Raw genomic sequence first — 13,084 nt, 5'->3', positions numbered from 1 at the left:
AGGTGTGCACCACCATGCCCAGCTCGAGCCCTTTCAACTCTGGGTAATTACTTTTTCATCTATCAAATGAACTTTTTACCCTGTTCAGGACTCGCTTTTTACTCACATCTTTTCTTCCCTAGGCTTGTTTACGGATCGACCCTGCGGAAAGGGCATCATCTACTGATCTTTTGCGTCATGAGTATTTTACTAGAGATGGGTTTATTGAGAAGTAAGTGTGTGTGGTCTTTCTTGTGTTTTATATTAGAAAACTTTACCAGCAGGGGACTTGCTGGAAAGAATCATGTTACAAAACAGAAATATACAATTTAACAGAAATTTAACTGAGTCTTTTGTCAGGTAGAGAGTAGGTATGTGGCTGGCTGACAGAGGTCATGGGTGACACGTGAAATACAGATTGCTGCAGCTCGCTCTCAAGACACAGCTGCACTGCTGTGTGCGCAGGGTGCTCTAGTCTCTGGTGTCCTTGTCCCTCTGTGATGGTGAAGTTACCATCACTTTGAAGCAGCACTCAATAGGCAAGCGGTACTTTTCCCACCTGTGCGGACCACTGCGCCCGAACACTCCGCATTTCCTCCTTCGGTAACAGGTCCCATATGACTTTTTCTTTGCTTATTCTGTGTTGTAGTTCCTCTTGTCTTCTTCTCCCTCTCTGGGTCCCACATTGTCAGTAGCATGCATGGTGAACAGTATATGTTGACAATTTAGACTAATCAGCCATATTTCTAAAAAAAATAATACAGTTTTGTTTTTGGGTTTGAGAGAAATAGGAAAAGTTTGTTATTAACTACAAAATCATTCCATTGTCAAGTGTGGAGTCTGAATTTATCATTGGAGAGTGAATAAACAGAAGACAGGCAGAGCCAAGTGAGGGAGACAGAATTCTTGGAAGTAGGTAGAAATTGCATCAGAAATTTTTTTAAATATTTTTTTCTTTAAAAAAACACATTTATTTATTTACTTGAGAGAGCAAGAGAAAGAGGCAGACAGAGAGAGAGAATGGGCACACTAGGGCCTCCAGCCAGCCACTGCAAACGAACTCCAGAAGCATGCGCCACCTTGTGCACCTGGCTTATGTGGGTCCTGGGGAGTCGAGCAGAGGTCCTTTGGCTTTGCAGGCAAACACCTTAACTGCTAAGCCATCTCTCCAGCCCCATTTCAGAAATTTTGCTGTAAAGTGAAAAATGAGGAGGAGCAATATTGATGAAAGTATCATTAATAAAAATATCAGTAATTAGGGTGGAGAGATGGCTCAGTGGTGAAGGCACTTGCCTGTGAAGTGTTAGGACCCAGGTTCGATTCCTCAGTACTTACATAAGCCAGATACACAAGGTGGTTCATGTGTCTGGAGTTCATTTGCAGTGGCTAGAGGCCCTGGTGCCCCCATTTTCTCTGTATCTGCTTCTTTCTCTCTCAAATAATAAATTAAAAATTTTAAATGTAAAAAAACTATCAATAACTAGAAAGTTGCATCATACCAGTTCTACATCAATTATTATTTCTCTTGGGTATTTTACATTAGGATTTGTTATTATGGGATAAAGGTGCTTGAATTCAAGTTACAGAGCCACCAGGAAAGGTTTGGATAGGGTATTTTCATCAATGTCTCTTTCTTTTTATAAACCTTTTGCAATCAAGGGGGGGGGCATTTATTGAATTTTTTTTTTTTTTTTTTTTTTTTTTTTTTGAGGTAGGGCCTGCCTCTAGCCCAAGGCTGACCTGGAATTCACTATGTAGTTTCAGAGTAACCTTGAATTCATGGCGATCTTCCTACCTCTACCTCCAAGTGCTAGGATTAAAGGTGTGTGCCACCATACCTGGTCCCTGCAAAGGAATTTTAACATAAATATGAACTTTTCTTATTTGACTAAACTGGTTCTTTATTTCTCAAACTATCTGTTACTAGGCATTGTGGGAATGAATTGTGAGAATATTTCTTATGGACCCTTACAAATAACTTTTCTGAGTTCCTGTCTTGTAACTGGCTCTGAAGTTAATCAGACTGCTTAAAATGATGTATTCAGATTTCCTCTGCCTTAGATTGCCTTTGCCCTGTACATCACAGACCAGCATTGACAAGGAATGCTGGATGTGTTGACATGACATCAGCTATGTTCTTTGCCCTTCCCTTCAGTGACCTGGCTGTATCTTTGGCCCAGAACACTGTGTGCATGTGTGAGAGATACTGTCCACTGTTGATGATATGGACATTAAAAGTAATGAATTACTCACAGAAATGTTGAAAGCACCAGGTAGGCTTAGAGTGATAGTGAACTAATGTTCACCATGACTGGACACACGCTCCATGCCTCAGAGCTCCACCATGACTGGACACACACTCCATGCCTCAGAGCTCCACCATGACTGGACACACACTCCATGCCTCAGAGCTCCACCATGACTGGACACACACTCCATACCTCAGATCTCCACAACCACTGGACACACGCTCCATACCTCAGATCTCCACAACCACTGGACACACACTCCATACCTCAGAGCTCCACCATGACTGGACACATGCTCCATGTCTCAGATCTCCACCATGACTGGACACATGCTGCATGCCTCAGATCTCCACCACCACTGGACACACGCTCCATACCTCAGAGCTCCACCATAACTGGAAACACGCTCCATACCTCAGATATCCACCACCACTGGACACACGCTCCATGCCTCAGAGCTCCAGCATGACTGGACACACACTCCATAACTCAGATCTCCACCACAACTAGACACACGCTCCATGCCTCAGAGCTCCACCATGACTGGACACACACTCCATACCTCAGAGCTCCACCATGCTTGGACACACGCTCTGTACAGCCCTGGCAAGAGTGGCCAGCACTGCAGAAAATCATGATTGGACTCGCATTTTAAACCTTCCCTAGGGCTAGAGGAATGCCTTATCAGCAAAGGCTTTGCCTGCAAAGCCCAAGGACTCAGGTTTGTTTCCCCAGGATCCACTTAAGCCAGATACACAAAGTGGCGCATGTGTCTGGATTTTATTTGCAGTGGCTGGAGGCCCTGGTGAGCCCATTCTGTCTCTGTCTCTCTCAAATAAATAAATAAATACTTAAAAAAAAAAACCAAAGAAGCTGGGTATGGTGACACATGCCTTTAATCCCAGTACTCGGGAGGCAGCGGTAGGAAGATCACCATGAGTTTGAGGTCAGCCTGAGACTACATAGTGAATTCCAGGAGAGCCTGAGCTACAGTGAGACCCTACCTCAAAAAACAAACAAACAAACAAAAACCAAAAAAAAACCCCAAAAGACAGAAAGTCTTCCCCAGCCAATAGCAGTAGATGCTCTAATGGGCAAATGTGCAATTCAGGGAAGAGGAAAGGAAACTAGGGAGATTGGTATTTGTTTTTTGTTTTATTTTGTTTTAGTAGAGACTAGAATTTATCTCTCTCTCTTTTTTAGACTAGAATTTTGAACAACCTAAACACATTTTCTATTTAAAATAACTTTGGAGGAATTGTCCTGCCTTCCACATGGTGGGAACTCTGTGTACTTTCTCTATTTTCCTCTCTAATCTAATAAAGCCTTTCTAAACCTTAAAAAATAGCTTTAGGGCTGGAGAGACTACTTAGTGGTTAAGGCACTTGCTTGCAAAGCCTAAGGACCCAGGTTTGATTCCTCAGTATCCATGTAGGCCATATGCACAAGGTGGTGCAGGCACCTGGAGTTTCTTTGTAGTGGCTAGAGGTCCTGGTGAGCCCATTCTCTGTATATATATCTGCTTCTTTCTCTCCCTCTTCCTCAAATAAATTAATTAATTAAGTATTTAAAAGGTAAATTTAAGTTGGGCGTGGTGATGCATGCCTTTAATCCCAGCACCGGGGAGTCAGAGGTAAGTGGGTCACCATGAGTTTGAGGCCACCTTGAGACTACATAGTGAATTCCAAGTCAGCCTGGGATAGAGCAAGACACTACCTCAAAAAAAAAAAACCAAACAAAAAAATATATTGGATTTGTGTGTGTGTGTGTACATGCACCTGTGGGTGCAGATACACTAGGGTCTCCTGCCACTGCAAGCAAACACCAACAGATGCGCCACTTTGCGTTCTGCTTTACACGGGTGCTGGGGAATTGAACCCAGCCTAGCAGTCTTTGCAAGCAAGCACCTTTAATCACTGACCTTTTCCCAGTCCACAGATAACTTATGTAAAGTGAGACTAGTCTATGCTGGTTTTTTGTTTTGTTTTCTGGGTTCACCAGGGTGGTCTCAAACTCATCCTCCTACTTCTGCCTCCTGAGTACTGGGATTAAAGGTGTGCACCACCATGCCCAGCTTAGTCTATTCTTTTTAAGATATTTTTATTTATTTATTTGCAAGGCAAAAGAGACAAAGAGAGAAAGAGAAGGAGAGAGAGAATGGGCATGTCAGTCTGGCTCTTCAGAAGGGGACTTAAAGGCCAACTAACCGCTTTCTGAAATGCTGCTCTACAGGACATTTTCCATTGAAAACAGCAAAATCAATCCACCACAATTCCAGAAGGTTACTTCAGCTTTACTTTGGCTTTCTTTCTTTTTAACTTAGTTACGGGGCTGGAAAGATGGCTTAGCAGTTAAGGCACTTGCTGGCAAAGCTAAAGGACCCAGATTTGATTCTCTAGTACCCACATAAGCCAGATGCACAAGGTGGCGCATATGTCTGGAGTTTGTTTGCAGCAGCTAGAGGCCATTCTCTCTCTCTTCCCAATTTCTCTGTCAAATAAATAAATAAAAATATTAAAGATAAAATATATATAAAGGAAAAAGATTATTGTTGATATTACTTGATTCATCAGATTCTTACCAGAACTGAGAACTAAATTATTACAAGAAGCAAAAGTTAATTCATTGGCAAAGTCAAAAGAGAACTCTAAAGAAAATGAACTTGTGAGAGATGAAAGAAAACCAAATTTTACCAATACGCTGCTAAGTACTTCAGTCTATGGAAAGGTAAGTACTTTGCTTTTTGTGTGATCTACATGACTATATTGTAGTTAGGGTCCTGATGACAAAAATGATGTCCTTACAACTCAGATGTCCAATGTATCTATTCCAGGAAGTGGAAAGGGGAAAAAAGCCTAAGGAGATCAAAGTCAGAGTTGTTAAATTTAAAGGAGGAAAAGGAGACACCTCAGGCCTGAGAAAGACCGAGTGTGAAGGTGGACACTGTCAGCAGGATGCAGCTGAGAACACTCACGGGACATCTCAAGACCGAAAACCAGTAGCCACGGAGCCACTAAGCCCTGCTAACACCAGCCTGAGCTCTGGCCCTGGGAAGGAAGACCCCCATGCTGGAGGTTGTATGATCATGCCACCCATCAATCTGACAAGCAGTAGTTGGATGGCTGCAAACCTCAATTCAAATCTCTCCCACCCCTCTTCACGGTGAGGAGGCCTATGACGGTACTGCAGAGACTTACTCTGTCCATGTGCAACTGAGCTTCAGCAAGAGCTATTGGATCATAATACTTAATAAGCCATTGACCGGGTAGTTCTTATGAATGCTATGGGAGAAATGTTTGCTTGGCTATATTGATGTTTAATTTCTGCTTCTTAAAAAAATTTTTTTTTTTAATTTGGCTGGGCGTGGTGGTGCAGCCTTTAATTCCAGAACGTGGGAGGCAGAGGTAGGAGGATCGCTGTGAGTTTGAGCCCACCCTGAGAGTATATAGTGAATTCCAGGTCAGCCTGGACTATAGTAAAACCCTACCTTCAAAAACCAAAATAAAATCTTTTTAATTTAATTAATTTATTTGAGAGAGGGAAAGAGGAAGATGATAAATAGATCAGATAGAGAGAGAGAGGAGAATGAGTGTGCCAGGGCCTTCAGCTGCTGTAAACAAACTCCAGACACATGCTCCACTTTGTGCATCTGGCTTACTTGGGTCCTGGGGAATGAAATCTGGGTCCTGTTGGCTTTGTAGGCAAACACTTTAACTGCTAAGCCATTTCTCCAGCCCATTTTTGTTCTTTTGTTTTGTCTTTTTCTAGGTACGGTTTCACTCTAGCCCAGGTTTACATGGAACTTACTCTGTAGTCCTAGGCTGGCCTTGAACTCCGAGTAATCCTACAACCTCTGCCTCCTGAGTGCTGGGACTTAAAGGCATACAGCACCATGCCCAGCTCCTTTTAAGTTCAGTGTTATTTAACTTTAAACTCCAGATCCTCTTATCCCAGCACCCCTGCTACCCTTCCCCTGAGGGAGTCCTCCGCGGGGCTGTTGGTGTTCACTGTGGGGTCATGAAGGTCTCCTATGTGGACTCCTGTGCCTCAAGATAGTCCTACCCACTCTATGGCTCTTACAGTCTTTCTTTCTTTTTTTTTTAAGGTAGGGTTTCACTCTAGTCCAGGCTAACCTGGAATTCACTATGTAGTCTCAGGTTGGCCTCGAACTCATGGTGATCCTCCTATCTCTGCCTCCCGAATGCTGGCATTAAAGGCATGCACAACCATGCTCAGCATAGAGAGAGAATAGGTGTGCCAAGGCCTCCAGCCACTGCAAACTCCAGGCTCATGTGCCACCTGCCACCTGGTGCATTTGGCTTATGTGAGTACTGGGGGATCGAATCTGTGTCCTTAAGCTTTTCAGGCAAGTGCCTTAACCACTAAGCCATCTGTCCATCCTCTTTTTCAGTCTTTCTGCCCTGAAATGGGAGTTTTGGGCCAGTATGCTAACATGCCAACACACCAATAAATTTAGGGTACCTTGGATTCTTGTCTTATGAATTTAAAGAATTAAAACCCATAGACCAGAGGGTAAGATTTAGAGAGACTATTTTTTATTAGATTAAGAGAAAGAAAGAAGATACGCCGGGCATGGTGGTGCACACCTTTAATCCCAGCACTCGGGAGGCAGAGGTAGGAGGATTGCTGTGAGTTCAAGGCCACCCTGAGACTACAGAGTGAATTCCAGGTCAGCTTGGGCTAGAGTGAGACCCTACCTCGAAAAAAAAAAGAGAGAGAAGGAATGAAGAAATGAGATGGAGGAGAGCTCCTGCCATGTGGAGGACAGGAGGGTGGAGAGCCCATGTGGAAGCAGGGATGAGGGTCCCCTCATCTAAACGCAGCGGGGCTGCGATGAGAAAGGCTCACCAGAGCCTGGAAGTTCAGGAGCCAAGAGAGAGCTGCCCCTAGCAAGGTCTGTTTATAACCTTATTGCGATGGGCTTCGCCTTCAGGCTCAGGTGAGCCAGAGTGAGGCTGATGATTGTTCTGGACAGGGGCTGGCTCAAGAAGAGGCCAGCCATGACACCAAGTTTTAGGGCTGAGCCTAACCAACCACAATGTCGGGATCAGATTTAAATCTCAGGTTGTTGTAGGGAGCTTCTGTAGGCAAGAGATAAGGAGAAACCAGATTCTTCTCTGGCAAAGTGCAGGATGCAAGGATAGGCCCAAAGACATTCCTGTTTTTACTTTTGGGGGCCCAGTCACCCTTAGTGCCTCAATTCCCTCTGAAGGAGTAACCCTAAACTGCCATTAGGGAATCAGGATGGAGACCAATCTGGCTTCTTCAAGCTGACTGGGGTCATTTGGTGTGACAGTTGGGAAACTTCTCCAGTGGGACTATCTAAGGGACTCCAAAAGGACAGGAAGACAGTTCTGGTAGAAAATTCTGGGGAGAAATAATAAAAGCAAGGAGTTAGGGGAAGTGGGCACACAGCAAACAGGATACTGGTAGGGCTTCCATTCTTGTAGACCTGGAGGCCGTGGTGGGCCTGTTAGTCTGATTTAGTGTTGAGTTTGCTTTGACGGGTTGCGATTGGCCACTGTCTGTCATCCTCTCCCTGGTGCTTCAGTGAGAGCTGATTTTGTGTTTCTGCTCCCACTACAGTGTCTCCTGGGCCCCAGGTGGGGTGGTAGATCTGGGGCACGTCATGGTGGGCAGCTGGCTGCCTTGTCTTCTTGTGTTGGTGGGTCTTGGATGTCAATATTCTCCATCATTTTTAATTTTTTGAGAAGAAGGGTGTGTTTCCAGGGTTCTTTCCTCTGGCTTTGCTGGCTGTTACAGTGGCATGGCTCTCATTCCGCCATCTTGACCAGGAGCTCTGGATCTTATTTATTTAATTAATATTTTATTTATTTATTTGAAAGAGAAAGGGGAGGGCAAGAGAGAAAGAGGCAGTTAGAGAGAGAGAGAGAGAGAGAGAGAGAGAGAATGGGCATGCCCGGGCCTCTAGCCACTGCAAATGAACTCCAGACACGTGTTCCACCTTGTGTACCTGGCTTATGTAGGTACTGAGGAATCAAACATCTTCACCACTAAGCCATCTCTCTAGCCTCAGATTTTATTTTATTATTATTATTATTATTTTGGTTTCTTGAGGTAGGGTTTTACTCTAGCTCAGGCTGACCTGGAATTCATTATATAGTCTCCAGGTGGCCTCAAACTCATGGTTCATCCTACCTCTGCCTCCCAAGTGATGGGATTAAGGGTGGGCACCACCCGGCCTTGGATTTTATTTTTTTAAGAGACTTTATTAGAGTAAGAGAAGGAAAGAGAAGAGAGTATGAAGGGCTCCTGCCCATGAGAAGGCAGGAGCTGGTAAAGTCCCTTTTGTTGTAGTTAAAAAACATATTTGGGTTTTGGAGAGATGGCTTAGCAGTTAAGGCACTTCCCTGCAAAGCCTAAGTACCTACGTTTGGTTCCCCAGGTCCCACATAAACCAGATGCACATGGTGGTACATGCATCTGGAGTTCGTTTATAGTGGCTAGAGTCCCTGGTACACTGATTCTCACACTCTCTCTCTCCTGGCACACCCATTCTCTCTCTCTCTCTTTCACTCTCTCTGTCTCTAATAAATAAATAAAAATAAAATCTTAAAAAAACACATATTTGGGCTGGAGAGATTGCTTAGTAGTTAAGGCACTTGCCTGCAAAGCCTAAGGACCCATGTTCGACTCTACAGATCTCACATTAGCCAGATGAGTAAAGATTAGGCAAGTGCAAGGTCTCACATGCCCACTAGGGGGCTCAAGTGTCTGGAATTCAGTTGAGGTGGCGGAGGCCTTGGTATGCCAATTCTTCTTACTCTCTCTCTAATAGAAAAAAAATTATTTGCATCTGTATGTATGTGTGCATGCATGTGTGTACATGTGTGTGCGTGTCAGTGTCACTTGCTGCTGCAAACGAGTACCCATCCAGCTTTACATGGATGGCTGGGGAATTGAACCTCAGGCCAGCAAACCTTTCAAGCAAGCCCCTTTAATTGCTGAACTATTTCCCCAGCCTCAAGTATTGTATCTTTTGAAATAGAGTCTCATAGCCCATACTGGCCTGGAACTTACTTTGTAATCCAGGCTGGCCTCCAGCAGATGATCTTCTGGCCTCAGCCTCCTGAGTATTGGGATTATAGATATGTGCCATGACCAGTTTAGATGTCTGACTTTTCACTAACATATTTTGGGGAAACTTCACTTTTTTTTTAAAAAATTATTTATTTATTTATTTGAGAGTGACAGACACAGAGAGAAAGACAGATAGAGGGAGAGAGAGAGAATGGGCACGCCAGGGCTTCCAGCCTCTGCAAACAAACTCCAGACGCATGCGCCCCCTTGTGCATCTGGCTAATGTGGGACCTGGGGAAACAAGCCTCGAACCGGGGTCCTTAGGCTTCACAGGCAAGCGCTTAACCGCTAAGCCATCTCTCCAGCCTGAAACTTCACTTTTTTTCCCTCAATTTTATTAAACATTCTCCATGATTATAAAAAAATATCCCATGGTAATACCCTCCCTCCTCCCCTTTTCCCCTTTGAAATTCCATTCTCCAGAAACTTCACTTTTTAAAAATACCCTTTGCCAGGCATGGGGGTGCACTTGGGATGCAGAGGTAGGATTACTGTGAGTTGGAGGCCACCCTGAGAGTACATAGTGAACTCCAGGTCAGCCTGAGCTACAGCAAGACCCTACCTCGGAAAACAAAAAACAAACAAACCGGGTACGGTGGCCCACATCTTTAATCCCAGCGCTTGGGAGGCTGAGGTAGGAGGATCACCCTCAGTTCAAGGTCAGCCTGGGACTACAGAGTGAGTTCCAGGTCAGCCTGGTGTAGAATGAGAGCCTATCTTAAAAAAAAAAAAAAAAGAACAGCTGAGTATGTTGGCACATGCCTTTACTCGGGAAGCAGAGGTAGGAGGATGGCTGTGAACTTGAGATTACTGAGATGTGAGAGTCTATCTAGCAAGAGTTAAGATCATGTGTAATTTTAGAGGGGCTACTAAGATGCGAGGGTGTGTCTAACAAGAGTTAGGACCACATGTAACTTTAGGGGGTTGCCGAGACGCGAGGGTCGTCTAACAAGGGTTAGGACCACATGTAACTTTAGGGGGTTGCCGAGACGCGAGGGTCGTCTAACAAGGGTTAGGACCACATGTAACTTTAGGGGGTTGCCGAGACGCGAGGGTCGTCTAACAAGGGTTAGGACCACATGTAACTTTAGGGGGTTGCCGAGACGCGAGGGTCGTCTAACAAGGTTAGGACCACATGTAACTTTAGGGGGTTGCCGAGACGCGAGGGTCGTCTAACAAGGGTTAGGACCACATGTAACTTTAGGGGGTTGCCGAGACGCGAGGGTCGTCTAACAAGGGTTAGGACCACATGTAACTTTAGGGGGTTGCCGAGACGCGAGGGTCGTCTAACAAGGGTTAGGACCACATGTAACTTTAGGGGGTTGCCGAGACGCGAGGGTCGTCTAACAAGGGTTAGGACCACATGTAACTTTAGGGGGTTGCCGAGACGCGAGGGTCGTCTAACAAGGGTTAGGACCACATGTAACTTTAGGGGGTTGCCGAGACGCGAGGGTCGTCTAACAAGGGTTAGGACCACATGTAACTTTAGGGGGTTGCCGAGACGCGAGGGTCGTCTAACAAGGGTTAGGACCACATGTAACTTTAGGGGGTTGCCGAGACGCGAGGGTCGTCTAACAAGGGTTAGGACCACATGTAACTTTAGGGGGTTGCCGAGACGCGAGGGTCGTCTAACAAGGGTTAGGACCACATGTAACTTTAGGGGGTTGCTGAGATGTGGGGATCTGTCTAGCAAGGCCTTAGGACCACGTGTAACTTTAGGGGGGGTTCTGTGATTCTAGGTAATAAAGAGACATTGTTCATTAGCCCATCTGGATTCTAGCAATCTGGTTTGGGCTACAGATGGTGAAGATTCATGGTCTGCAGAGGTAGGCAGGTGGATATGTCTGTATCAGTCCAAAGGTACAGTAGGCCACAGGCTGAAATAAGCCAGCGTTCTAGAGGTGACCCCAAACAAACCATGCTGTCAGCCACCATGGTTATCAGCCAGTTTTGGACAGCATGTGCTTAAGTTGAAAGATCCAGTGGCTAAGTGAATGAGGTTCAGAACAGATGTAAGATAGCAATTAGGCCAGCAAGAGTAGCTTCATGACATATCACGGCTGGCTAGATGGTAGCATTTGTTCTTTTGTCCTCTGCAGGCTTCTTTCCTTAGAGTGCTTGGAACCTGTTGGCACTCATTCCAGGCAATAGACATCTATAGTCTGTTTCTCTCTCTCTCTTTTTCTTCCCCTTCCCTGCTCACTCTGACACAGTCTTGTTCTGTAGCCTAAATTAGCCTCAAACTCAAAATCCTCCTGACTCAGGGTTATAGGTATGCACCAGCAGGCTCAGCTGTTATAACTTGTTTGTTTTTAAAACCAAAACAAAGGCACTTCTGGGCAGTTCTAATAGCCTCATTTATTTTTAATTAATAGATTAACTGAAAGAGCAAAAAAGAGACGAACTTCTTCTCAATCTACTGGACAAGTTGTGTCTAATAACAGGCAAGAGGATGCAGGTCCCATTCAAGTAAGAAGCTAGGTGTTAAAATATAACCTCTTAACATCATCCCCCCTTTCCTTTTTTCTCTTAGGCTCCCACATTAAATATATATTAAAAAAAAATTTTTTTTTAAAGTAGGGTCTTGCTCTAGCTCAGGCTGACCTGGAATTCACTATGTAGTCTCAGGGTGGCCTCAAACTCATGGCAATCCTCCTACCTCTGCTTCTTCTCCCTTCCTTTCTCTTCCCTTCTCCTTTCCCTTCTCCCTTCCCTGTTCTCTTCTCCTTTCCCTTCTCTTCCTGTTCCTTCCCTTCCCTTCTCCTTTCCCTTCTCCCTTTCCTTTCTCCCTTTCCTTCTTTCCCTTCCCTTCCCTTTCTTTCTCTTCTTCCTTCCCTTCTCTCTTCCCTTCCCTTCTCCCTTCCCTTCCCTTCTCCCTTTTGTTCCTTTGTCTCTCTTCTCCTCCTTTCCCTCACCCCTCCTTCCCTCTAGTCTGGGAACCAAACCCAAGACTTCCACTGGCCTGCAATCCCAGACCCTTTCTCTTCCTAAAATGGTTTCCTTGGTGCTTTCACGGCTATAGTTCCTGTTCTCTATCTTCATGTGTGCGCTCAATGTATGGTCCAGATAAAATGAATCAAGATGTGCGCCTTTAAAAGTCACAAATACTTTGGTTATTTGCTTCCAAAATGTTTTTAATATCTTACTGTATGGATTAACAAGTGGCAATAGATAAACCATCCTTGCACTAAATTTTTACATAGAAAAGTAGATTACTAAATTTGAAGCACAGAGTTGTTTGTAATGATCCAGAACTGAAAACAACATAAACATGTCTAATCACAGTCCAACCCTGTACTGTAATATTCCCTTTGATACCGTGGAAGAGTGCTCCTCACCCTGGGAATGCTTTTAAGATAATTAAAATGGTGTTGCACTCAGGTTTACATTGCTGAGAAGCTCCATGATGGCAGGGAAAATGATGGCATGAACAGAGAGTGGACATCACCTGGCCAGCATAAGGTGGACAACAGCAACAGGAGAGTGTGACAAACACTAACAAGGGGCACTGGTTATAATACCCATAAGCCCACCCCCCAAAATACACTGCCTTCAATAGGTGCTAATTCCCAAATCTCCATCAGCTGGGAACCTAGCATTCAAACACCTGAGTTTATGGGGGACACCTGAATCAAACCACCATGGTTACACAAAAATCTCTCCAGATGTCAAATGTAGAAGCAGTGTTTTTCCTTTGGGGTTCCCCAAAACCTATAAAGCATATAATTTTTGTT

The 13,084-nt window shown here is 44.7% G+C and overlaps 1 protein-coding gene across 1 annotated transcript in view; it reads left to right on the top strand.

The window, feature by feature from the left end:
* Positions 1–13,084, top strand: part of Cdkl3 (cyclin dependent kinase like 3) — an 80,826-nt gene that overhangs the window by 23,855 nt on the left and 43,887 nt on the right. Inside the window, exons 7-10 of the mRNA XM_045153673.1 lie at positions 123–211; positions 4,802–4,955; positions 5,062–5,390; positions 11,726–11,819. Of these exons, the coding sequence (XP_045009608.1) occupies positions 123–211; positions 4,802–4,955; positions 5,062–5,390; positions 11,726–11,819 (666 nt within the window). The remainder of the gene's footprint in view (positions 1–122; positions 212–4,801; positions 4,956–5,061; positions 5,391–11,725; positions 11,820–13,084) is intronic.

This window comes from Jaculus jaculus, chromosome 6 (assembly GCF_020740685.1).
Source record: "Jaculus jaculus isolate mJacJac1 chromosome 6, mJacJac1.mat.Y.cur, whole genome shotgun sequence".
NCBI lineage: Eukaryota > Metazoa > Chordata > Mammalia > Rodentia > Dipodidae > Jaculus > Jaculus jaculus.
The sequence above is the reverse complement of the archived record's forward strand: the minus strand, read 5'-3'. Positions and strand labels throughout refer to the sequence as shown.